At 37.3% G+C, this 27,492-nt stretch overlaps 2 protein-coding genes across 2 annotated transcripts; one reads left to right on the plus strand and one right to left on the minus strand.

Annotated features, from left to right (window-relative positions):
- Nucleotides 1-2,388: 2,388 nt before the first annotated feature.
- On the plus strand, nt 2,389-5,677 carry LOC117316292 (extensin-2-like). The gene is made up of 2 exons (XM_033870830.1): nt 2,389-2,416; nt 2,976-5,677. Exons 1-2 carry the CDS (start codon nt 2,389-2,391, stop codon nt 5,675-5,677), a joined length of 2,730 nt encoding a protein of 909 aa, XP_033726721.1.
- An 89-nt stretch (nt 5,678-5,766) lies between these two features.
- Nucleotides 5,767-27,153, minus strand: LOC117316293 (deleted in malignant brain tumors 1 protein-like). The gene is made up of 4 exons (XM_033870832.1): nt 27,024-27,153; nt 25,865-26,075; nt 12,410-12,534; nt 5,767-5,975 (listed from the first exon to the last, which is right to left on the minus strand). Exons 1-4 carry the CDS (start codon nt 27,151-27,153, stop codon nt 5,767-5,769), a joined length of 675 nt encoding a protein of 224 aa, XP_033726723.1.
- Nucleotides 27,154-27,492: the final 339 nt, after the last annotated feature.

A 27,492-nucleotide genomic window follows, 5' to 3' on the forward strand; every position in this document is an offset into this window, starting at 1 on the left:
CTCTAGACCAGTATAGTTATCTTATCTATCTATCTACTGGGTCTCTAGACCAGTATAGTTATCTTATCAATCTACTGGGTCTCTAGACCAGTATAGTTATCTTATCTATCAATCTACTGGGTCTCTAGACCAGTATAGTTATCATATCTATCAATATACTGGGTCTCTAGACCAGTATAGTTATCTTATCAATCTACTGGGTCTCTAGACCAGTATAGTTATCTTATCTATCAATCTACTGGGTCTCTAGACCAGTATAGTTATCTTATCTATCTATCTACTGGGTCTCTAGACCAGTATAGTTATCTTATCTATCAATCTACTGGGTCTCTAGACCAGTATAGTTATCTTATCTATCTACTGGGTCTCTAGACCAGTATAGTTATCTTATCTATCTACTGGGTCTCTAGACCAGTATAGTTATCTTATCTATCTACTGGGTCTCTAGACCAGTAAAGTTATCTTATCTATCAATATACTGGGTCTCTAGACCAGTATAGTTATCTTATCTATCTATCTACTGGGTCTCTAGACCAGTATAGTTATCTTATCAATCTACTGGGTCTCTAGACCAGTATAGTTATCTTATCTATCAATCTACTGGGTCTCTAGACCAGTATAGTTATCATATCTATCAATATACTGGGTCTCTAGACCAGTATAGTTATCTTATCAATCTACTGGGTCTCTAGACCAGTATAGTTATCTTATCTATCAATCTACTGGGTCTCTAGACCAGTATAGTTATCTTATCTATCAATATACTGGGTCTCTAGACCAGGATAGTTAACTTATCTATCTACTGGGTCTCTAGACCAGTATAGTTATCTTATCTATCTACTGGGTCTCTAGACCAGTATAGTTATCTTATCTATCTACTGGGTCTCTAGACCAGTATAGTTATCTTATCTATCTATCTACTGGGTCTCTAGACCAGTATAGTTATCTTATCTATCTACTGGGTCTCTAGACCAGTATAGTTATCTTATCTATCCATCTACTGGGTCTCTAGACCAGTATAGTTATCTTATCAATCTACTGGGTCTCTAGACCAGTATAGTTATCTTATCTATCAATATACTGGGTCTCTAGACCAGTATAGTTATCTTATCTATCTACTGGGTCTCTAGACCAGTATAGTTATCTTATCTATCTACTGGGTCTCTAGACCAGTATAGTTATCTTATCTATCAATATACTGGGTCTCTAGACCAGTATAGTTATCTTATCTATCTATCTACTGGGTCTCTAGACCAGTATAGTTATCTTATCTATCTACTGGGTCTCTAGACCAGTATAGTTATCTTATCTATCTACTGGGTCTCTAGACCAGTATAGTTATCTTATCTATCTACTGGGTCTCTAGACCAGTAAAGTTATCTTATCTATCAATATACTGGGTCTCTAGACCAGTATAGTTATCTTATCTATCTATCTACTGGGTCTCTAGACCAGTATAGTTATCTTATCAATCTACTGGGTCTCTAGACCAGTATAGTTATCTTATCTATCAATCTACTGGGTCTCTAGACCAGTATAGTTATCATATCTATCAATATACTGGGTCTCTAGACCAGTATAGTTATCTTATCAATCTACTGGGTCTCTAGACCAGTATAGTTATCTTATCTATCAATCTACTGGGTCTCTAGACCAGTATAGTTATCTTATCTATCTACTGGGTCTCTAGACCAGTATAGTTATCTTATCTATCTACTGGGTCTCTAGACCAGTATAGTTATCTTATCTATCTACTGGGTCTCTAGACCAGTATAGTTATCTTATCTATCTACTGGGTCTCTAGACCAGTATAGTTATCTTATCTATCTATCTACTGGGTCTCTAGACCAGTATAGTTATCTTATCTATCAATATACTGGGTCTCTAGACCAGTATATTAATCATCTTTACATACTTATCAAAGCCGAATAATGGAGAAGAAATCCCTGACGCCTTATGGCGAAGTCTGATCGTAAATGTAGCAACATGTAATTTCCTGTTGATGAAATGTCATCAGGAAGATCTGTCCCGGTCAACCTGAAATAAAGGTAAATTAAAAACAGAAAATTATTTTTGTTGAAATCATTCTTACAGCTTTGAAGGACTTGTGTTTATGTAGGTTATGTGATAAAAAAGCTTTTAATATCCGTAATGATTGCCTTTAATCCCATTAATTATCAAACTGATTGAAGCTGCATGTAAACCAATGTGTTGCTGGAAAAACCAATTAAAATAATTATTTACTGTAATTTAACTAACTGACTGAGGCTGTCTTTATGTTGTCTTATTGGTGTGGATGTTCAAAGAAAAGGAATATAAGTTGATGTGTTGGTGAGTTACAACTTAGTAATTGTCGAAACTGATCAAGTATTATACTAAGAATACGACATGGTTCCCTACACAAAACAGACAGCACGTTAGTGTTTATTTCCAAGTCAGTTTTTATATAACTATTCACCGTAGATTTCACACTCATTAAAGATGATTTCTTCCGATAGATAGTAAAATAAGTTTAAGATATATATAGCAATACCTGAGACTACACCTTAAAACATGTTCTATACATATGTTTGTATGGTTTTAAACTATTGTTTCTCTCAGCTGATGTATGTAAACAATACACTACATGTACATGGATAAAGTGTAATAGGGTCACATGGGTATGAGTGACAAATCTGTATTGTGGTCTGCTTATACAAGTGATTTCTACGATATACAGAATTTTCATGCTATTGTTTTGAACTGATAAGGGCATTTACAAAACACAACAAGTGTGGACACTCTTCATTTTCATAATTAAGGATTCAGTGACAATGACAATAAGGAGAAGTCTTAGTTTTGTTAAAAGCATTACACCTGATAACATTTTCCAATATTAATTTTTACATTTATACAATGTAGTTACTTTAATAACAATGATTAATCTTAAAATGATAAGTAGAGTACTTAATATGTCAAACATTTGTTTAAACCAGATCTCTCTCCTCTACAAAGCTCCTCCTCCCTCCCCTACTCCAGTGTTCCTCCTCCTCCCTCCCCCTACTCCAGTGTTCCTCCTCCTCCTCCCTCCCCTACTCCAGTGTTCCTCCTCCTCCCTTCCCCTACTCCAGTGTTCCTCCTCCTTCCTCCCATACTCCAGTGTTCCTCCTCCTCCCTCCCCTACTCCAGTGTTCCTCCTCCTCCCTCCCCCTACTCCAGTGTTCCTCCTCCTCCCTTCCCCTACTCCAGTGTTCCTCCTCCTCCCTCCCCCTACTCCAGTGTTCCTCCTCCTCCCTCCCCTACTCCAGTGTTCCTCCTCCCTCCCCCTACTTCAGTGTTCCTCCTCCCTCCCCCTACTCCAGTGTTCCTCCTCCTCCCTCCCCCTACTCCAGTGTTCCTCCTCCTCCCTCCCCCTACTCAAGTTCCTCCTCCTCCCTCCCCCTACTCCAGTGTTCCTCCTCCCTCCCCCCTACTTCAGTGTTCCTCCTCCTCCCTCCCCTACTCCAGTGTTCCTCCTCCCTCCCCCCTACTCCAGTGTTCCTCCTCCTCCCTCCTCCTACTCAAGTTCCTCCTCCTCCCTCCCCTACTCCAGTGTTCCTCCTCCCTCCCCCCTACTTCAGTGTTCCTCCTCCTCCATCCCCTTACTCCAGTGTTCCTCCTCCCTCCCCCTACTCCAGTGTTCCTCCTCCTCCCCTCCCCCCTACTCCAGTGTTCCTCCTCCTCCCTCCCCCTACTCCAGTGTTCCTCCTCCTCCCTCCCCCTACTCCAGTGTTCCTCCTCCCTCCCCCTACTCCAGTGTTCCTCCTCCTCCCTTCCCCTACTCCAGTGTTCCTCCTCCTCCCTCCCCCTACTCCAGTGTTCCTCCTCCTCCCTCCCCTACTCCAGTGCTCCTCCTCCCTCCCCCTACTCCAGTGTTCCTCCTCCTCCCTTCCCTACTCCAGTGTTCCTCCTCCCTCCCCCTACTCCAGTGTTCCTCATCCCTCCCCCTACTCCAGTGTTCCTCCTCCCTCCCCTACTCCAGTGTTCCTCCTCCATCCCCCATACTCCAGTGTTCCTCCTCCCTCCCCCTCCAGTGTTCCTCCTAGCTCCCCCTACTCCAGTGTTCCTCCTCCTCCCTCCCCCTACTCCAGTGTTCCTCCTCCTCCCTCCCCCTACTCCAGTGTTCCTCATCCTCCCTCCCCCTACTCCAGTGTTCCTCCTCCCTCCCCTACTCCAGTGTTCCTCCTCCCTCCCCTACTCCAGTGTTCCTCCTCCATCCCCCATACTCCAGTGTTCCTCCTCCCTCCCCCTACTCCAGTGTTCCTCTTCCCTCCCCTACTCCAGTGTTCCTCCTCCTCCCTCCCCCTACTCCAGTGCTCCTCCTCCCTCCCCTACTCCAGTGTTCCTCCTCCTCCCTCCCCCTACTCCAGTGTTCCTCCTCCTCCATCCCCCTACTCCAGTGTTCCTCCTCCCTCCCCCTACTCCAGTGTTCCTCCTCCTTCCTCCCATACTCCAGTGTTCGACCTCCTCCCCTCCCCCCTACTTCAGTGTTCCTCCTCCCTCCCCCTACTCCAGTGTTCCTCCTCCTCCCTCCCCCTACTCCAGTGTTCCTCCTCCTCCCTCCCCCTACTCCAGTGTTCCTCCTCCTCCCTTCCCTTACTCCAGTGTTCCTCCTCCTTCATCTCCCATACTCCAGTGTTCCTCCTCCTCCCTCCCCCTACTCCAGTGTTCCTCCTCCTCCCTCCCCCTACTCCAGTGTTCCTCCTCCTCCCTCCCCCTACTCCAGTGTTCCTCCTCCTCCCTCCCCCTACTCCAGTGTCCCTCCTCCTTCATCTCCCCTACTCCAGTGTTCCTCCTCCTCCCTCCCCCTACTCCAGTGTTCCTCCTCCTCCCTCCCCCTACTCCAGTGTTCCTCCTCCTCCCTCCCCTACTCCAGTGTTCCTCCTCCTCCCTTCCCCTACTCCAGTGTTCCTCCTCCATCCCCCTATTCCAGTGTTCCTCCTCCCTCCCCCTACTCCAGTGTTCCTCCTCCTCCCTCCCCCTACTCCAGTGTTCCTCCTCCTCCCTCCCCCTACTCCAGTGTTCCTCCTCCCTCCCCCTACTCCAGTGTTCCTCCTCCCTCCCCTACTTCAGTGTTCCTCCTCCTCCCTTCCCCTACTTCAGTGTTCCTCCTCCTCCCTCCCCTACTCCAGTGTTCCTCCTCCTCCCTCCCCCTACTCCAGTGTTCCTCCTCCTCCCTCCCCTACTCCAGTGTTCCTCCTCCTCCCTCCCCCTACTCCAGTGTTCCTCCTCCTCCCTCCCCTACTCCAGTGTTCCTCCCCCCTCCCCCCTACTCCAGTGTTCCTCCTCCTTCCTCCCATACTCCAGTGTTCGACCTCCCTCCCCCCCTACTTCAGTGTTCCTCCTCCCTCCCCCTACTCCAGTGTTCCTCCTCCTCCCCCCTACTCCAGTGTTCCTCCTTCCTCCCCCTACTCCAGTGTTCCTCCTCCTCCCTCCCCCTACTCCAGTGTTCCTCCTCCTCCCTCCCCTACTCCAGTGTTCCTCCTCCCTCCCCTACTCCAGTGTTCCTCCTCCTCCCTCCCCCTACTCCAGTGTTCCTCCTCCTTCCTCCCCCTACTCCAGTATTCCTCCTCATCCCCCCTACTCCAGTGTTCCTCCTCCCTCCCCCTACTCTAGAGTTCCTCCCCCCTTCCCATCCCAGAGCCCCCTTCCATTCTGATATACTCCCCACTGAAGAGTCCCTCCTTCTTTTGTCTCTCCAGCTGTCTTGTTTTTATCTGGTTTGGACGGGATATAGAAATAGTTTACTTACTGTGCAATTAGTGGTGCAGTTGCAATATTAGATCCATCATATACATCTAGAAAGTCCCAATCATCTTCAACATCAAACTCTTCGAATCTGATATTAACATAATAAGATTGATCTACTTCAATGATCCATATAACATCGGCGAAGTCGAAATAGAACTGTGGATAGTTGGGACTAAATATGGTTCCTTGCTCCCCGCTGTAGTTTCCTGAAAAAAAAAATGAGAAATTCTATAGATTTAATCAATGTACAGAATCTAGTTTTTCACAGGTTTGATATCAGAGAAGCAATATTGTTTGTTAGTTTCCTAATGAACTTGATCTGAATGTAATTAATTGATATGCTTCCTTCAAATTTTCATGTACAGCAAAAGTTGTCAGCTTTCTATCGATATCACACATTAATGACACATAAAGTGATATCTTAAAAAGATTCACTATGGTAGATATGTACAAAATGGACGAAGAAAAGACATCTAACATAAATAAAGTCCCCTACCTCTACAATCAATAGCAACACAATACCTCTATATAGTAGTCAAAGGCAACATTTGACCTTTAACTTGACCAATTATCACCCAAATCTAATGAGGTGTAAAACATCATACATTGAACATATCTTGTGCTAAATAATGGAAGATAAATGGACAGATACTGTACACATCGTAAAATAAAGTGAAAGTTTATTATACACTCCTACACATCGTAAAATAAAGTGAAAGTTTATAATACACTCCTACACATCGTAAAATAAAGTGAAAGTTTATAATACACTCCTACACATCGTAACATAAAGTGAAAGTTTATAATACACTCCTACACATCGTAAAATAAAGTAAAAGTTTATAATACACTCCTACACATCGTAAAATAAAGTGAAAGTTTATAATACACTCCTACACATCGTAAAATAAAGTGAAAGTTTATAATACACCCCTACACATCGTAAAATAAAGTGAAAGTTTATAATACACTCCTACACATCGTAAAATAAAGTGAAAGTTTATAATACACCCCTACACATCGTAAAATAAAGTGAAAGTTTATAATACACTCCTACACATCGTAAAATAAAGTGAAAGTTTATTATACACTCCTACACATCGTAAAATAAAGTGAAAGTTTATAATACACCCCTACACATCGTAAAATAAAGTGAAAGTTTATAATACACTCCTACACATCGTAAAATAAACTGAAAGTTTATAATACACTCCTACACATCGTAAAATAAAGTGAAAGTTTATTATACACTCCTACACATCGTAAAATAAAGTGAAAGTTTATTATACACTCCTACACATCGTAAAATAAAGTGAAAGTTAATAATACACTCCTACACATCGTAAAATAAAGTGAAAGTTTATAATACACTCCTACACATCGTAAAATAAAGTGAAAGTTTATAATACACTCCTACACATCGTAACATAAAGTGAAAGTTTATAATACACTCCTACACATCGTAAAATAAAGTGAAAGTTTATAATACACTCCTACACATCGTAAAATAAGTGAAAGTTTATAATACACTCCTACACATCGTAAAATAAAGCGAAAGTTTATAATACACTCCTACACATCGTAAAATAAAGTGAAAGTTTATTATACACTCCTACACATCGTAAAATAAAGTGAAAGTTTATAATACACCCCTACACATCGTAAAATAAAGTGAAAGTTTATAATACACTCCTACACATCGTAAAATAAAGTGAAAGTTTATTATACACTCCTACACATCGTAAAATAAAGTGAAAGTTTATAATACACTCCTACACATCGTAAAATAAAGTGAAAGTTTATAATACACTCCTACACATCGTAAAATAAAGTAAAAGTTTATAATACACTCCTACATATCGTAAAATAAAGTGAAAGTTTATAATACACTCCTACACATCGTAAAATAAAATAAAAGTTTATAATACACTCCTACACATCGTAAAATAAAGTGAAAGTTTATAATACACTCCTACACATCGTAACATAAAGTGAAAGTTTATAATACACTCCTACACATCGTAAAATAAAGTGAAAGTTTATAATACACTCCTACACATCGTAAAATAAAGTGAAAGTTTATAATACACTCCTACACATCGTAAAATAAAGTAAAAGTTTATAATACACTCCTACACATCGTAACATAAAGTAAAAGTTTATAATACACTCCTACACATCGTAACATAAAGTGAAAGTTTATAATACACTCCTACACATCGTAAAATAAAGTGAAAGTTTATAATACACCCCTACACATTGTAAAATAAAGTGAAAGTTTATAATACACTCCTACACATCGTAAAATAAAGTGAAAGTTTATAATACACTCCTACACATCGTAAAATAAAGTGAAAGTTTATTATACACTCCTACACATCGTAAAATAAAGTGAAAGTTAATAATACACTCCTACACATCGTAACATAAAGTGAAAGTTTATAATACACTCCTACACATCGTAAAATAAAGTGAAAGTTTATAATACACTCCTACACATCGTAAAATAAAGTAAAAGTTTATAATACACTCTTACACATCGTAAAATAAAGTGAAAGTTTATTATACACTCCTACACATCGTAAAATAAAGTGAAAGTTTATTATACACTCCTACACATCGTAAAATAAAGTGAAAGTTTATTATACACTCCTACACATCGTAAAATAAAGTGAAAGTTTATTATACACTCCTACACATCGTAAAATAAAGTGAAAGTTTATTATACACTCCTACACATTGTAAAATAAAGTGAAAGTTAATAATACACTCCTACACATCGTAAAATAAAGTGAAAGTTTATAATACACTCCTACACATCGTAAAATAAAGTGAAAGTTTATAATACACTCCTACACATCGTAAAATAAAGTGAAAGTTTATAATACACTCCTACACATTGTAAAATAAAGTGAAAGTTTATAAAACACTCCTACACATCGTAAAATAAAGTGAAAGTTTATAATACACTCCTACACATCGTAAAATAAAGTGAAAGTTTATTATACACTCCTACACATCGTAAAATAAAGTGAAAGTTAATAATACACTCCTACACATCGTAACATAAAGTGAAAGTTTATAATACACTCCTACACATCGTAAAATAAAGTGAAAGTTTATAATACACCCCTACACATCGTAAAATAAAGTGAAAGTTTATTATACACTCCTACACATCGTAAAATAAAGTGAAAGTTTATAATACACTCCTACACATCGTAAAATAAAGTGAAAGTTTATAATACACTCCTACACATCGTAACATAAAGTGAAAGTTTATAATACACTCCTACACATCGTAAAATAAAGTAAAAGTTTATAATACACTCCTACACATCGTAAAATAAAGTGAAAGTTTATAATACACTCCTACACATCATAAAATAAAGTGAAAGTTTATAATACACTCCTACACATCGTAAAAAAAAAAAGTGAAAGTTTATTATACACTCCTACACATCGTAAAATAAAGTGAAAGTTAATAATACACTCCTACACATCGTAACATAAAGTGAAAGTTTATAATACACTCCTACACATCGTAAAATAAAGTGAAAGTTAATAATACACTCCTACACATCGTAAAAAAAAAAAGTGAAAGTTTATTATACACTCCTACACATCGTAAAATAAAGTGAAAGTTAATAATACACTCCTACACATCGTAACATAAAGTGAAAGTTTATAATACACTCCTACACATCGTAAAATAAAGTGAAAGTTTATAATACACTCCTACACATCATAAAATAAAGTGAAAGTTTATAATACACTCCTACACATCGTAAAAAAAAAAAGTGAAAGTTTATTATACACTCCTACACATCGTAAAATAAAGTGAAAGTTAATAATACACTCCTACACATCGTAACATAAAGTGAAAGTTTATAATACACTCCTACACATCGTAAAATAAAGTGAAAGTTAATAATACACTCCTACACATCGTAACATAAAGTGAAAGTTTATAATACACTCCTACACATCGTAAAATAAAGTGAAAGTTTATAATACACTCCTACACATCGTAAAATAAGTGAAAGTTTATAATACATTCCTACACATCGTAAAATAAAGTGAAAGTTTATAATACACTCCTAAACATCGTAAAATAAAGTGAAAGTTTATTATACACTCCTACACATCGTAAAATAAAGTGAAAGTTTATAATACACTCCTACACATCGTAAAATAAAGTAAAAGTTTATTATACACATCGTAAAATAAAGTGAAAGTTTATAATACACTCCTACACATCGTAAAATAAAGTGAAAGTTTATTATACACTCCTACACATCGTAAAATAAAGTGAAAGTTTATAATACACTCCTACACATCGTAACATAAAGTAAAAGTTTATTATACACATCGTAAAATAAAGTGAAAGTTTATAATACACTCCTACACATCGTAAAATAAGTGAAAGTTTATAATACATTCCTACACATCGTAAAATAAAGTGAAAGTTTATAATACACTCCTAAACATCGTAAAATAAAGTGAAAGTTTATTATACACTCCTACACATCGTAAAATAAAGTGAAAGTTTATAATACACTCCTACACATCGTAAAATAAAGTAAAAGTTTATTATACACATCGTAAAATAAAGTGAAAGTTTATAATACACTCCTACACATCGTAAAATAAAGTGAAAGTTTATTATACACTCCTACACATCGTAAAATAAAGTGAAAGTTTATAATACACTCCTACACATCGTAACATAAAGTAAAAGTTTATTATACACATCGTAAAATAAAGTGAAAGTTTATAATACACTCCTACACATCGTAAAATAAAGTGAAAGTTTATTATACACTCCTACACATTGTAAAATAAAGTGAAAGTTTATAATACACCCCTACACATCGTAAAATAAAGTGAAAGTTTATAATACACACCTTTTATCTAAGTATAACAAATTCCAACATTTCAATCTTCCCACAATTCAATCTAATTCAACTTTCCCATGATTCAATCCAATTCAACTTTCCCACAATTCCATCTAATTCAACTTTCCCATGATTCAATCCAATTCAACTTTCCCACAATTCCATCTAATTCAACTTTCCCACAATTCCATCTAATTCAACTTTCCCACAATTCCATCTAATTCAACTTTCCCACAATTCCATTACATTCAACCATTCCACAATCCATCACATTCAACCATCCCACATTAAATCACATTCAACCTTGCCACAATCCATCACATTCAACCTTCAGGAGACTTACAAATAAGAGGAAAATTGAATTAAACTGAAGTTTCCCATAAAATATATTTCAGTCATATATCAATATTTTGTTTATCATAATTTTGGAAACCTCTGTAATACATTTGTTTGTAACTTATATTTTTCATTCGATACAATGTTACTTGTACATGAAAAACAGAGCACTTTGTAACATCTTCACAACATATATTTGTAACCCTGGTAAATACTAGCCGCAATATACCGCTAGGCTAGAGAGATCTTCTCTTTTAGCTCGATCGGTTGAGCGTAAGACTAGTAAGCCAGAGGTTCTGGGCTTGATCCCTAGTGGACGCAGTGATTTAAATTAAATTAATCCTGCGCTCTGTTACATTGGCGCCCATGTAGGAACTCGGGAATGATACTCATCGCTGCTTGCGAAAGCAACGCTGTTTCACCTGGAAACTCGAGGATGAGTTCTTACCTGGAGGGGGAGTATGTAACCCTGGTAAATACTAGCCCACAATATACCGCTCGGCTAGAGAGATCTTCTCTTTAGCTTGATCGGTTGAGCGTAAGATTAGTAACCCAGAGGTCCCGGGTTCGATCCCTAGCGGACGCAGTGATTTAAATTTAATTAAGCATGCGCTCTGTTACATTGGCGCCCATGTAACAGAGCGCATGATTAATTAAACTTAATCCGCCAGGGATTGAACCAGGGACCTCTGGCTTACTAGTCTTACGCTCAACCGATCGAGCTAAAGAGAAGATCTCTCTAGCCGAGCGGTTTATTGTGGCTAGTATTTACCAGGGTTACATATGTTATTACACACATCTACATAACATCATTCGTACATCTGCTCATACATTGGTACATACGCACATGCACACATACAGAAGAAATTCTGTATAAAGATTATTACACATCTACATAACATCACTCGTAGCGAGTGTCTTTTGTAACTTTAAAAAAATAACTTACGAGTGTGAAATAAATTCCATATCCAAAAATCACGAGTCGTGTGACCTGTTTCTAACACAATAATATCGGCTTGAATCAAAGGGAAATGTGGCCAAGTCTTATTTCGCGTATGCAAATAAGGTGTACAGGTGACAGCTTGGACCCGATGATGTGACGTCATTTGATTATTGATGACGTCAATAATAATTGCAGCTTGGGTCAAAGTTCGAATTCTTGACCAATCAAAAGACCGGAAGGTCATATACCACTAGTGGTATATAACTTATATTTATCCAACAGTCTGCACATTTATACATATGGCTTTAGAGTGGAATAACACAGCGTATTGTGGTAGAAAGATTATTACACAACTACATAACACCACTCGTACATCTGCTCATACATTGGTACATATACGCACACACATACAGAAGAAATTCTGTGTAATGATTACATCACCTGGTTTAGATATGGTACATACCTGGCTCAGTCGGTGAGTAGGTAGCGTTAAATCCAGTCTGAGTGAAGCTGTAGTCACTTCTGAATACAACTGTCATGAAGCGATCAGTGGACCGGAAGGGGTATGGGATGATATCTCCTGTCAAACTGGAAACATCACAAGACGGTTTGTTACTAAGGCAGGTTTGGCTTTTTATAGACAAATATTTTGGTTTTTAAAGCAGGTTTGACCGTAGATTTAGACACAGGTTGATAAAGGTGGTTTTTTCAGGCAGGTTTGGCTAGTAATCAAGAATGGTTAGTCAAGGCAGGTTTGGCTATAGTTATAAAAAAGAAAAGTTTATGCACGGCGGACGATGCACAGCGGACAAATCATGATGACTAAAGGTCTGGCGTCAAATTTCCTTTCCTGGATCAGACCCAAAATCAAAAAGGCATATCAAGGGACTAATTGAAACCTACCTGTGCAGTTTGAGAAAAATTGTTGGTACTTCTCAAGAAAAAGTGATAACAAACTTCAACTGTCAAAAATAAAGATAACCGCCTGGTGGCCATTTCGGTTTCTGGATCAGGCTCGAAATCAAATGGGTACAACTGTATGGACGGACTAATGATAGACAAACGTTACTCCAGACTACAGATGCAGGGCAATTTGAATAGATCACCATCTGATGATGGATGGCTAATAAATCAATTAAATGGGCAAATCTCAAGACCAATAAATTAGATATATCAAATTTGAGAACTATCCTTTCAATACTTAAGAAATAGCAATTACAGGTAGCAACTGTCAAAATCATAGATTGCTGCCTATCTGTCATTTTGATTTCATGCAGTCAAATTCAAAATTTAGTGGATCTCTGTAAGACTGATCTTTTCTCTTATTTTCTTTACTTTTCTTTTCTCTCTCTTAATCATTTGAAAATAAGAGGAACCTACATAATAAATCTGAGAAAGATCAATCGAGAACTCTCTGAGAAACAAGAGACCCATGGGCCTTAATGGTCACCTGAGTCTTGAAGTATTTAAGTTAATTTAATCAACCCTTTTTGGTCCCTCCCATCAGTCCCTGGGGATCAGTCAGGGGCCAACATGTGCATACCATCAAACTGTTATCCCATGCTGATCATGTTAACCAGATTAGAATGAATTCCAATACAAATCCAAGAAATAATTGTCAAAAAATGTGATTTCCCTATAATATGAATGAAGGCAATTAAGCCTTGGAAGAGCGCAGGTAATCTAATTGTCTCTTGCAGACGTATATATGTCTATGTTATATATGTAATTAATATTTTTTATTATATTAGCAGATTTATGAAATTTGCTAAAGGTTATCCCTTAAAACCCACATAAATCCATTATATCATAATTATTTGTTTTTCTGCTGTGGCCCTGATATACCTAAAATATCCTCTGTGTCTACTGCAGTATGTTAAAACACTAAGGTGAGACTTTGGTGTTGATATTAAACTACGTTTGACTTTTGTTCAAGATTATTTGCCCATGGGAATACTACATCCGGATTTGAGCCATTCCGGTTTTTGGACCATACGATTTTCTTTGTTTGTATGTATGGGAAGGGAGGCAACTCTTATAGGAGGCACCATTTTCCAGTATTTAGAGAGCTTCGCTCGGGCGCCCTACAGCTGCGCTCTTATAAACTATAGTAAAGTTTACCCCTTCCCAAGGGTCATGAAATTCACAATTTTGATAAAGCACCTTAAGCCCCTTCCATCTATGAACCAGTTTCTTTGCCTGAATAAAGTTGACGCTAGTGACCTTGTGTCTGCCTGAATAAAGTTGACGCTAGTGACCTTGTGTCAAGGTAATTTCCTTTCACAACTTTCGTCATCCAAGAATCCTACCTGCCAAATATCTTGAGTCCAGGCCTTTTGATAATCAGGCGACAAATTTGATGTCTGTGATCTTGAATACTGTTCACTGTAATTTCTTTTCTCAATCTTTGTTGGAATCCATAGCAATAACTGGCCATTTCTTTATCTTACTTCTAGGCCATTTAGCTAATCATCAGAAGTCATTTGAATGTCTCAATAGAGTTGACACCTATGACCTTGAATATGGGTCAAGGTCATTTTTTTTCACAAACTTTATCAGGTTCTATCCCGGTGTCATATAAGATAAGTATCCCCCATAGGATTTGTATCCGGATACTAAAACTGGCCATAGGATTTGTATCCCCCCCATAGGAAAAGTATCCCCCCTATTCATACGAAACCTTATCTGTATACGGGTGTTCAATACAATGAATTTATATACTAGAAAGTATTAATGAACTCTTTTTTTGATAATTGGAGGATTAAAGGAGTTTTTAAGATATTGGGAGAATGGACTGCAGGGGTGTATGTTTTATATACAGACTTAATTATCTATTTAATCATGACATGTCAATTTAAGTGACAGCAAATATGATATAAACAATTTGCAGTGGTTCCCTGTTCACTTTTATATATGTGTTCATCTCTGCATAACTGGTGACTCTTAACCTAGGTGTATATAATGGTTGTCATCAAAGACAATTAGGGAGGGGGTGGTGAGCAGTCATGCATGGGGTCAGGGTGTGATGTACACACAATCAGCAGGATGGCCATGGACTTGACAGGTGTGAATTTATTGTGGATGATGTGTGTTATGACAAGCATTTTTTTTTTTTAAGTCTTAAACTTATAAATATTAGGATTTGGTTTGGTTTAAAGAAAATAGCTCATAGAGATTTAGGTTTTTTTTTTTTATTACATAAAACATTTATTATAAACATTTATTACTATTATTATATTGTCCATATTTCTTTAGTATTAATTATTATTATATATAATCTATAATTATAAGTTATTACCTAGTACTGTGTGATATAAATGAATATTTAATAATGGCTTTGATTTATAAAAGGTATATATATATATACATACCATTTTTTCCAATTTCCAGAAAGACATGGATTTTTACATTAACAATTAAAAAAAAATTAAGTTTTTGCTGGTTCGTTTCAATATGGTTTTCTCCATTCACAACTTGACAAGATAAATTGGATGCATACAATATTAACAAAACAAATATAATCTATCTTTTAACATCCTTTCTTTAACATAAATATGCTGATTTCTATAGCCATAGCATTTGTATCCCCTCATTTCTTAATTAATTAAGTTAATTTCTATAACAGTAGGATTTGTAGCTCCCCTACTTTATGTCATTTAATCTGATTTCTATAGCCATAGGAATTGTATCCCCCCTACTTTATGTCATTTAATCTGATTTCTATAGCCATAGGATTTGTATCCCCCCTACTTAATGTCATTTAATCTGATTTCTATAGCCATAGGAATTGTACCCCCCTACTTTATGTCATTAAAGCTGATTTCTATAGCCATAGGATTTGTATCCCCCCTACTTTATGTCATTTAATCTGTTTTCTATAGCCGTAGGAATTGTATCCCCCCTACTTTATGTCATTTAGGCTGATTTCTATAGCCATAGGATTTGTATCCCCCCTACTTTATGTCATTTAATCTGATTTCTATAGCCGTAGGAATTGTATCCCCACACTTTATGTCATTTAGTCTGATTTCTATAGCCGTAGGAATTGTATCCCCCCTACTTAATGTCATTTAATCTGATTTCTATAGCCGTAGGAATCGTATCCCCCAACTTTATGTCATTAAGGCTTATTTCTATAGCCATAGGATTTGTATCTCCCATGTCATATACCAGGGTAAAGTTGATTGTATAGCCATAGGAATTGTAATCCCCCCCAACTAATGTCATTTCAAGTATGATTTCTATAGCCATAGGATTGTATCCACCTACTTTATGTCATATTAGTTGATTTCTATAGCCATAGGATTTGTATCCCCCTACTTTATGTCATAATTGATTTCTATAGCCTAGGAATGTATCCCCCCTACTTTATGTCATTTAAGCTGATTTCTATAGCCATAGGATTGTATCCCCCCTACTTTATGTCATTATTGATTTCTATAGCCGTAGGATTGTATCCCCCCCTACTTTATGTCATTTAGGCTGATTTCTATAGCCATAGGAATTGTATCCCCCCTACTTTATGTCATTAACTGATTTCTATAGCCATAGGATTGTTACCCCCCCTACTTTTATGTCATTTAGCTGATTTCTATAGCCATAGGATTTGTATCCCCCCCTACTTTATGTCATTTAATCTGTTTTCTATAGCCGTAGGAATTGTACCCCCCCCCCCCCCCCCTAATTTATGTCATATTAGTTGATTTCTATACCATAGGATTTGTATCCCCCCTACTTTATGTCATTTTATCTGATTTCTATAGCTGTAGGAATTGTATCCCCCAACTTTATGTCATTAAGGCTTATTTCTATAGCCATAGGATTTGTATCCCCCCTACTTTATATCATATACCAGGGTAAGTTGATTTGTATAGCCATAGGAATTGTATCCCCCCAACTAATGTCATTTCAGTATGATTTCTATAGCCATAGGATTTGTATCCCCCCCCCCCCCCCCCCCCCCTACTTTATGTCATATTAGTTGATTTGTATAGCCATAGGATTTGTATTTCCCCATACTTTATGTCATTAAAGCTGATTTCTATAGCCATAGGATTTGTATCCCCCCTACTTTATGTCATTAGGCTGATTTCTATAGCCATAGGATTTGTATCCCCCCCTACTTTATGTCATTTTATCTGATTTCTATAGCCGTAGGATTTGTATCCCCCCTACTTAATGTCATTTAAGCTGATTTCTATAGCCATAGGATTTGTATCCCCCCCTACTTTATGTCATTTAAGTTGATTTCTATAGCCATAAGAATTGTATCCCCCCTACTTTATGTCATTTATCTGATTTCTATAGCCGTAGGAATTGTATCTCCCAACTTTATGTCATATACCAGGGTAAGTTGATTTCTATAGCCATAGGAATTGTATCCCCCCTACTTTATGTCAATAAGGCTTATTTCTATAGCCATAGGATTTGTATCCCCCCTACTTTATGTCATTAAGGCTTATTTCTATAGCCATAGGATTTGTATCTCCCATGTCATATACCAGCTAGGGTAAGTTGATTTCTATAGCCATAGGAATTGTATCCCCCCCAACTTATGTCATTTCAGTATGATTTCTATAGCCATAGCATTTGTATCCCCTCATTTGTTAATTAATTAAGTTAATTTCTATAACAGTAGGATTTGTAGCTCCCCTACTTTATGTCATTAAAGCTGATTTCTATAGCCATAGGATTTGTATCCCCCCCCCTACTTTATGTCAGTTAAGCTTATTTTTATAGCCGTAGGATTTGTATCCCCCCTACTTAATGTCATTAAAGCTGATTTCTATAGCCATAAGAATTGTATCCCCCCTACTTTGTCATTAAAGCTGATTTCTATAGCCGTAGGAATTGTATCCCCCTACTTTATGTCAGTTAAGCTGATTTCTATAGCCATAAGAATTGTATCCCCCCTACTTTGTCATTAAAGCTGATTTCTATAGCCATAGGATTTGTATCCCCCCTACTTTATGTCATTTTATCTGATTTCTATAGCCGTAGGAATTGTATCCCCCAACTTTATGTCATTTAGGCTGATTTCTATAGCCATAGGATTTGTATCCCCCCTACTTAATGTCATTAAGGCTTATTTCTATAGCCGTAGGAATTGTATCTCCCAACTTTATGTCATATACCAGGGTAAGTTGATTTCTATAGCCATAGGAATTGTATCCCCCCTACTTTATGTCATTTAATCTGATTTCTATAGCCGTAGGATTTGTATCCCCCTACATTATGGCATTTAAGCTGATTTCTATAGTCGTAGGAATTGTATCCCCCCAACTTAAGTATGTCATTAAAATTATGGTTCTTATTGGAAAACCTGTTTATAGTGACCGGTTGCCATAGCAACCATAATTTTGAGAAAAAGAAAGAGGCATGCACATCTACACATGGTCTATACGGGGTATACTCATATTCTATCGAAGTAACAAGATAGGTACAAACATGGTCTAGCAGTAACGGGTGGGCATACTCATGTTCTATCAAAGTAACAAGATAGGTACAAACATGGTCTAACAGTAACTGGTGGGCATACTCATGTTCTATCAAAGTAACAAGATAGGTACAAACATGGTCTAACATTAACGGGTGGGCATACTCATGTTCTATCAAAGTAACAAGATAGGTACAAACATGGTCTAACAGTAACGGGTGGGCATACTCATGTTCTATCAAAGTAACAAGATAGGTACAAACATGGTCTAACAGTAACGGGTGGGCATACTCATGTTCTATCAAAGTAACAAGATAGGTACAAACATGGTCTAACAGTAACGGTTGGGCATACTCATGTTCTATCAAAGTAACAAGATAGGTACAAACAAGGTCTAACAGTAACGGGTGGGTAAACTCATATTCTATCGAAGTAACAAGATAGCTAGTTTACATGTTTTGATAGTATTAGTATAACAAAAGGCAATATAGATAATATTATAGATAAAGATAACAAAATGTTATTTTTTGCACAACAAAAGATGTGACCCTTACGTGGTTTCAGTATAGAATTATACATAGAATATTGGCAATATGAGTACTGTAAATCACTTACATTTCGCGTGGGATTTATTTTCCTGTTAATTCGCGAGGAGAGTCAAACGCAAATTCAAATCCCTCACGAATATTTATATAAGAACAAGAGGCCCATGGGCCTTAACGGTCATCTGACAAACACTTACATTTACAGCAGGGACACACACCCCAATCCAGCATTATTACCATAAATTATTTATCGCAGCCAGTTATGTTTTAGATCAAATTTGGTTTTTATCCATTTAGCTTGTCCAGGAAGAGCAGCATCATAAAGCAAAATTTTAGCCAAGTTCCCATTTTTGGGGCATGCCCCTCTGTCCCAATGGGTCAGACAAGACTCATTTATATCAATTAGGATTGCCTTTCCCCAATGATGTTTCATACTAAATATGGTTGTAATCAATTAAGGCATTAAGGAGGAATTGCATTTTTAAGAAATGTTTAACCTAAGCACTCCTTTTGCCCCATCTTTTTTTCCCCAGGGGTCAAACCTGTCTCATTAAAAAATATGATTGCTGTCACCTAATATGTTTCACATCAAATTTGGTTGTAATGCACCAAAAGGTTAGGGAGGATTAGGATTTAACAGCAAATATTCACCAAAGTTCCCATTTTGGGGCCCTGCCCCTCAGGCCCCAGGGGTCACACTAGCCTCGTTTATATAAAATATGACCACCCTTCCCAAAGGATGTTTCACACCATATTTCGTATTAATCCACCCAAGGGTTAGAGAGAAGTAGATTTATAGCAAAAATTCACCAAAGTTCCCCTTTTGGGGCCCCGCCCCTCTGGCCCTAGGGGTCAAACCAGCCTCATTTATATAAAATATGATTGTCCTCCTCCAATGATGTTTCACACCAAATTTGGTAATAATTCACTATGGGTGTTAGGAGGAATAGGATTTTATAGCAAAATTTCATCAAAGTTCCCCTTTTGGGGCCCCGCCCCTCTGGCCCCAGGGGCCACACCAGCCTCATTTATATAAAATATGACCACCCTCCCCCAATGATGTTTCACAACATATCTGGTTGAAATCTACTAAAGGGTTAAGGAGGAGTAGGATTTTATAGCAAAATTTCATCAAAGTTCCCCTTTTGGGGCCCCGCCCCTCAGGCCCCAGGGGTCACACCAACTTCATTTATATAAAATATGACCGCCCTCCCCAAATGATGTTTCACAACATATCTGGTTGAAATCCACTAAAGGGTTAAGGAGGAGTAGGATTTTATAGCAAAATTTCATCAAAGTTCCCCTTTTGGGGCCCCGCCCCTCAGGCCCTAGTGGTCACACCAGCCTCATTTATATAAAATATGACCGCCCTCCCCAAATGATGTTTCACAACATATCTGGTTGAAATCCACTAAAGGGTTAAGGAGGAGTAGGATTTTATAGCAAAATTTCATCAAAGTTCCCCTTTTGGGGCCCCGCCCCTCAGGCCCCAGGGGTCACACCAACTTCATTTATATAAAATATGACCGCCCTCCCCCAATGATGTTTCACACCAAATTTAGTTGTAATCCACCCAAGGGTAAAGGAGGAGTAGGATTTTATAGCAATATTCACCTAAGTTCCCTTTTTGGGGCCCCGCCCTTCTGGCCCCAGGGGTCAGACCAGCCTCATTTATATAAAATATGATTGCCCTCCCCCAATGATGCTTCAAACCAAATTTGGAAGTAATCCACCCAAGGGTTAAGGAGGAGTAGCGTTTTGAAAGAAAAAGTTTACGGACGGCGCACGGCGCACGGCGGACGACGACGGACGAAGCACGATGACTATAGGTCATCCTGACCCTTTGGGTCAGATGACCTAATGACAATAATAAGTGGTGTCCATTTTGAATCTATCGTAATCTTTATTTGGTGAACAGACATCGCCATTAAAGTATATATCTAGAGTGTATTTTTATATCACAAAACACCAACATTTCACACACAAAAAACCCGCTGAACACTAATATTGTAGTTGAACTCGGACTTATTAACAATACCTTCTAGACGACGATTTAGTTAATTTAAGCGCAGAAGGTCTGATCCCGAAGATCCTGGATAATCACCCGGAAGACGTCGTACTTGCTTACATACATGTATTTTGTACTTCACATCACTTGATTCTACATGTTTGTTCACTGTTTCTGTAATTGGGACTGGCAAATTATCTTTGGTTACTATTTTTAGCTCACCTGGCCCGAAGTGCCAGTGAGCTTATGGCATGGTGCGTCGTCTGTCCGTCAACTTTTCCTTTAAATCGCTACTAGTCCTAAACTACTCGGTGGATTTTGATCCATATTTGGTCTGAAGCATCTTTAGGTGAAGGGGAACCAATTTTGTATAAACGGTGGGTCTGGCCTCCCAGGGGCCAAAGGGGCGGGGCCCAATAGGGGAAATATAGCAAATTCTTTGAAATCCTTCTTCTTCTGTAGGAATAAAGGGATTTGATCCATATTTCGTCTGAAACATCCTTGGGTGAAGGGGAACCAATTTTGTATAAACGGTTGGTCTGGCCCCCCAGGGGCCCAATAGGGGAAATAGAGATTAGTCTTTAAATTGCTACTAGTCATAAAGTTTTTAATGGATTTTAACCAGATTCTGTCAGGAACATCCTTGTGGGAAGGGGAACAGAGTTTGTATAAATTTTTACTATGAACCCCCAGGGGCCTGAGGGGCGGGGCAAATAGGGAAAATAGGGTTAATCCTTTAAATCGCTACTAGTCATAAAGTTATAAATGAATTTGAACCAAATTTGGTCAGGAACATCCTTGGAAGAAGGGAAACAGAATTTGAACTAGAACTGTCTCCAGAATGGCTGATTAATACCCCCGCAATCTGCACAAGTCAATGGTGAATTGGAACTGTTAATTAGAGGCTTATTAAGATAACCCAGTAATATAGTGACCAGTTGCCATAGCAACCATAATTAAAAAAAAAAAAAAAAAAGTGGCATGCACATCTACACATGGTCCTCTATATTTGTGTGAAGTTTCATTGAATTGGCCTATCGGTTAGGAGGAGTTGTCTGGACAAACTTAAAGATATGGTTCTTATATCAGAAAACCTGTTTATAGTGACCAGTTGCCATAGCAACCATAATTTTGAGAAAAATAAATTGGCATGCACATCTACACATGGTCCTCTATATTTGTGTGAAGTTTCATTGAAATTGGCCATTTAGTTTAGGAGAAGTTGTCCGGACACACTTAAAGTTATGGTTCTTATCAGAAAACCTGTTTATAGTAACCAGTTGCCATAGCAACCGTAATTTTGAGAAAAATAAAGTGGCATGCTCATCTATACATGGTCCTCTATATTTGTGTGAAGTTTCAATGAAATCGGCCCATCGGTTTAGGAGGAGTTGTCCAGACAAAATGCGTCTACAGACAACGGACGGACGGACATAAAGTTGGGGGGATACAAATCCTACGGCTATAGAAATCAGCTTAACTGACATAAAGTAGGGGGGGGGGGGGGGGGGGATACAATTCCTATGGCTATAGAAATCAGATTAAATGACATTAAGTAGGGGGGATACAATTCCTATGGCTATAGAAATCAGCCTAAATGACATAAAGTGGGGGGATACAATTCCTACGGCTATAGAAATCAGATTAAATGACATAAAGTAGGGGGGATACAAATCCTATGGCTATAGAAATCAGATTAAATGACATAAAGTAGGGGGGATACAATTCCTATGGCTATAGAAATCAGCTTAAATGACATAAAGTAGGGGGGATACAATTCCTACGGCTATAGAAATCAGCCTAAATGACATAAATGTGGGGGGATACAAATCCTATGGCTATAGAAATCAGCTTAAATGCCATAAAGTAGGGGGGATACAAATCCTACGGCTATAGAAATCAGCTTAACTGACATAAAGTAGGGGGGATACAAATCCTACAGCTATAGAAATCAGATTAAAAGACATAATTGGGGATACAAATCCTATGGCTACAGAAATCAGCCTAAATGACATAAATGTGGGGGGATACAAATCCTATGGCTATAGAAATCAGCTTAAATGCCATAAAGTAGGGGGGATACAATTCGTACGGCTATAGAAATCAGCTTAACTGACATAAAGTGGGGGGGGGGGATACAATTCCTACGGCTATAGAAATCAGATTAAATGACATAATTGGGGATACAAATCCTATGGCTACAGAAATCAGCCTAAATGACATAAATGTGGGGGGATACAAATCCTACGGCTATAGAAATCAACTTAACTGACATAAAGTAGGGGGGATACAAATCCTACGGCTATAGAAATCAGCATAAATGACATCAAGTAGGGGGATACAATTCCTACAGCTATAGAAATCAGATTAAATGACATAAAGTAGGGGGGATACAATTCCTACGGCTATAGAAATCAGCCTAAATGACATAAATGTGGGGGGATACAAATCCTATGGCTATAGAAATCAGCTTAAATGCCATAAAGTAGGGGGGATACAAATCCTACGGCTATAGAAATCAGCTTAAATGCCATAAAGTAGGGGGGGATACAAATCCTATGGCTACAGAAATCAGCCTAAATGACATAAATGTGGGGGGATACAAATCCTACGGCTATAGAAATCAGCTTAAATGACATAAAGTAGGGGGGATACAAATCCTATGGCTATAGAAATCAGCCTAAATGACATAAAGTAGGGGGGATACAAATCCTACGGCTATAGAAATCAGCTTAACTGACATAAAGTAGGGGGGATACAAATCCTATGGCTATAGAAATCAGATTAAATGACATAAAGTAGGGGGGATACAATTCCTATGGCTATAGAAATCAGCATAAATGACATAAAGTAGGGGGGATACAAATCCTATGGCTATAGAAATCAGATTAAATGACATAAAGTAGGGGGGATACAAATCCTACGGTATAGAAATCAACTAATATGACATAAATTAGGGGGGATACAATTCCTACGGCTATAGAAAACAGATTAAATGACATAAAGTAGGGGGGATACAAATCCTACGGCTATAGAAATCAGCCTAAATGACATAAAGTTGGGGTGATACAAATTCTAATAAAATATTGATTAGGTTGAATATTAACTGTATGTATTCAGACACACTTATTCATTCACATATATGTTGATAAAATCTTTGTTCTAACTGATGATTGTCTGATTGAAAACAATAAACTATTCCATTTGAAGAAGACAGAAATCAGCTGTTGATGCAGTTTTTGATGATTTCTGTTCCTATCACCGACTTTTCATATATTTAATTTTTTTTTTCTAGATAAATTCAACAGTCAGCACAATGAAACAAATAAAGTGTGCAATGTATGTTTAACTTTGATTCATTATTACATATATGATGAAATTGTTGAATACGATCCTAACGAACGAAGTAATACTTAAAGAAAAAGAAAAACTTGATAACATGTGTTATCACTATTTCATATTGCATCTATATGCAATTCTTCAGACTTTGAACATTTTTAACAATTTTGGATAGAACATATATTTGTGTCATTTGAAAATGTCCTAAATACATAATAACAAGTCAATTCTTTAATTCACTAGAAATGAAACTCAAAATTTAAAGTAATGATCACTTGAGTGATTTAAAAGCACACATCTTTATACAGCACATAGATCATGATTTATTTCCTCTTTTCAGTGGGACCCAGAAGAAAATCTGTGATTTGGTTGATGAATTCAAATTCATGTTGGTTGTTTTAGGTTCTTTTTAAGAATGACTTAATGATATATTCTTTTACCCCACTCCAACATCTACATAGGTGAACAGGTGATAGGTAATAATGATTAAAACAACACTCTGTCCACTATGACAGATATTCCCTGGGGCCATCTAACAGGTTTACCTTTCCCCAGGTGACACGTACAGGGCAGACTTTATATTCAGTATAAGTTTCAATTATTACTGCTTCAGTGACTATATCAGGGTTGATCAACAATTCAAATGATTTTTAACAGTTTTGAAATAATTCATCAATTTTATTGAATAGTGAAAGAGAAAAAAAAAATGAAATTATCTGATAATACTTTATTTTCCAACCTTTTAAAGCAGTTTAACGGTAAAAAAAAACATTTCCAAAATTCTTACATTGTTACCTTATGATAAATTTTAGGGGGGCATACAATTCCTATGGGGGGGATACTTATCCTATGGCCATTTATTGTATCCGGATACTTATCCTATGGCCAAATATTGTACCCGGATACTAATCCTATGGCCTGTTTTGGTATCCGGGTACTTATCCTATGGGGGATACAAATCCCACATGACACCGGGAACAATTGCACTGGGCAAAAATCTTGATTCTCTGCTTTTTAGAAGTATTAGTTTGAATGTTTTAACAAATTTGACCCTGTGACCTAGAATGCATGGGGACAAAGATATTCTCTTCACACCTTTTGTTGAGTTCTATCTTAGGAATCTATCATCCAAATATCATGATTCCAGGCCTTTTTTTTTTTGTTTTTGAAAAGAAGTTGTTTATATGAAAGAGTTGTCACCTGGCAAACCATGGATGGCAGACAGATGAAGAACCATAACTTACTCAACTGTTTTCACAGGTGAGCTAAAAATCTTTCCAGTACTTCTCCAGAAATAAGTAAAACAAATATTGCTAACAAACTAGATCCATAGATGAATAGAGTGAATTGGATCACACACGATCTGATGACAGTTGGTTCAAAATGGCAAGTACTATCACTATAATGTATATTTAACATATTTATCTGCAAATAAGAATCAACCGGCCTGTCAATAAATTCCTGTCTTTGGCAATTCTATAATTACATTAATCTAACAGGATACATAGGGTTGGACTGTTCAACCAGAACAGACTGACATGACTATTTTTGGAGAATGACAGTATTGATGTTAAACCAGTATATACTCACCTGGCTATTAGACTTGAGCTGGCATCAGGACCATCATACACACGAACAAAATCAAAATTTTGCTCTAAATCACAGTCATGCAAGGACAATAAGACAGCTTCATCTGGTGACATCGTGATCAACCATGTTATTTCTGCGTTGCTGTAGTAATTTTCTGGGAAGTTAGGGCTAAGGAAATTGCCTGTTGGTCCGTATAGCTTCTGCACATAATCTGGAATACAATGTAGATAAAGGTCTGAATTAGTTCAGCACATAATTCTGATAAAATAGTGGTCTGAAAGATTCATTTATACAATAAATTTCTAAACAAGTATTATTAAGTTAATCATGTGATATGGATGAAAATAAATACCTGAATTTTTTTTAAGTTTATTTCGTAACATAAAGATATAAAGGTCTGAATAAAAATTCATGTAATGATCTTGATAGAATAAGAACACACCCATGACATGTGGCAAATTTGTGTAGAAACTAATTCTTCACACTGAGTTTTTGATAGACCCAATAATAGAATAGTACAATAATTGCACTTAGTGGTACCTTTATTAATTTGAGTCGTGACTTCAAGGCTATCACTAACCTTAGTAGGTGATATAAAAACCATACAATTTGTTTCTTTTATATAGGTCAAAAGTCAAAATGTAGGTCAAAGTGACCTACTTTGATACATAAGATTTTATATACATTGTATCTTATTCAACTTCTGCACAATTCTATCACATTAAACTTTCACTGCATTCTATCTAATTCAACTTTTCCACAATTCTATCACATTCAACCTTCCCATAATTCTATCACATTCAACCTTCCCATAATTTTATCACATTCAACCTTCCACAATAAATCAAATTCAACCTTCCCACAATATATCAAATTCAACCTTCCCACAATCCATCACATTCAACCTTCCCATAATTTTATCACATTCAACCTTCCCACAATAAATCGAATTCAACCTTCCCACAATATATCAAATTCAACCTTCCCACAATCCATCACTTTCAACCTTCCCACAATCCATCACTTTCAACCTTCCAACAATCCATCACTTTCAACCTTCCCACAATTCTATCACATTCAACCTTCCCATAATTCTATCACATTCAACCTTCCCATAATTCTATCAAATTCAATCTTCCCACAATACATCACTTTCAACCTTCCAACAATCCAACCCATTCAACCTTTTCAAGATCTATCATATTGCCTGATTTGTGAATACCTGAAGTGTAGGAAGCTTGGAATCCATCATCAACTGTGTCCGAGTTACTGATAAACCGAATGGCCATGCTGGGACCAGTAGACTTGAATGGACCTGGACTGAAGTTTAGGTCACTGCCTGACACACTGGTAACAATAAAACATCACAGCCATAGTCCTTTAGAATAATAGGTTTATTTATTTATCTAGTCCTTTTAAGAATAATAGATTTATTTATTTATCTAGTCATTTGGAATAATAGGTTTATTTATTTATCTAGTCCTTTAGAATAATAGGTTTATTTATTTATCTAGTCCTTTAGAATAATAGGTTTATTTATTTATCTAGTCCTTTTGAATAATATGTTTATTTATTTATCTAGTCCTTTAGAATAATAGGTTTATTTGTTTATCGAGTCCTTTTGAATA

The sequence above is a fragment of the Pecten maximus genome, chromosome 18 (assembly GCF_902652985.1).
Source record: "Pecten maximus chromosome 18, xPecMax1.1, whole genome shotgun sequence".
Classification (NCBI taxonomy): domain Eukaryota; kingdom Metazoa; phylum Mollusca; class Bivalvia; order Pectinida; family Pectinidae; genus Pecten; species Pecten maximus.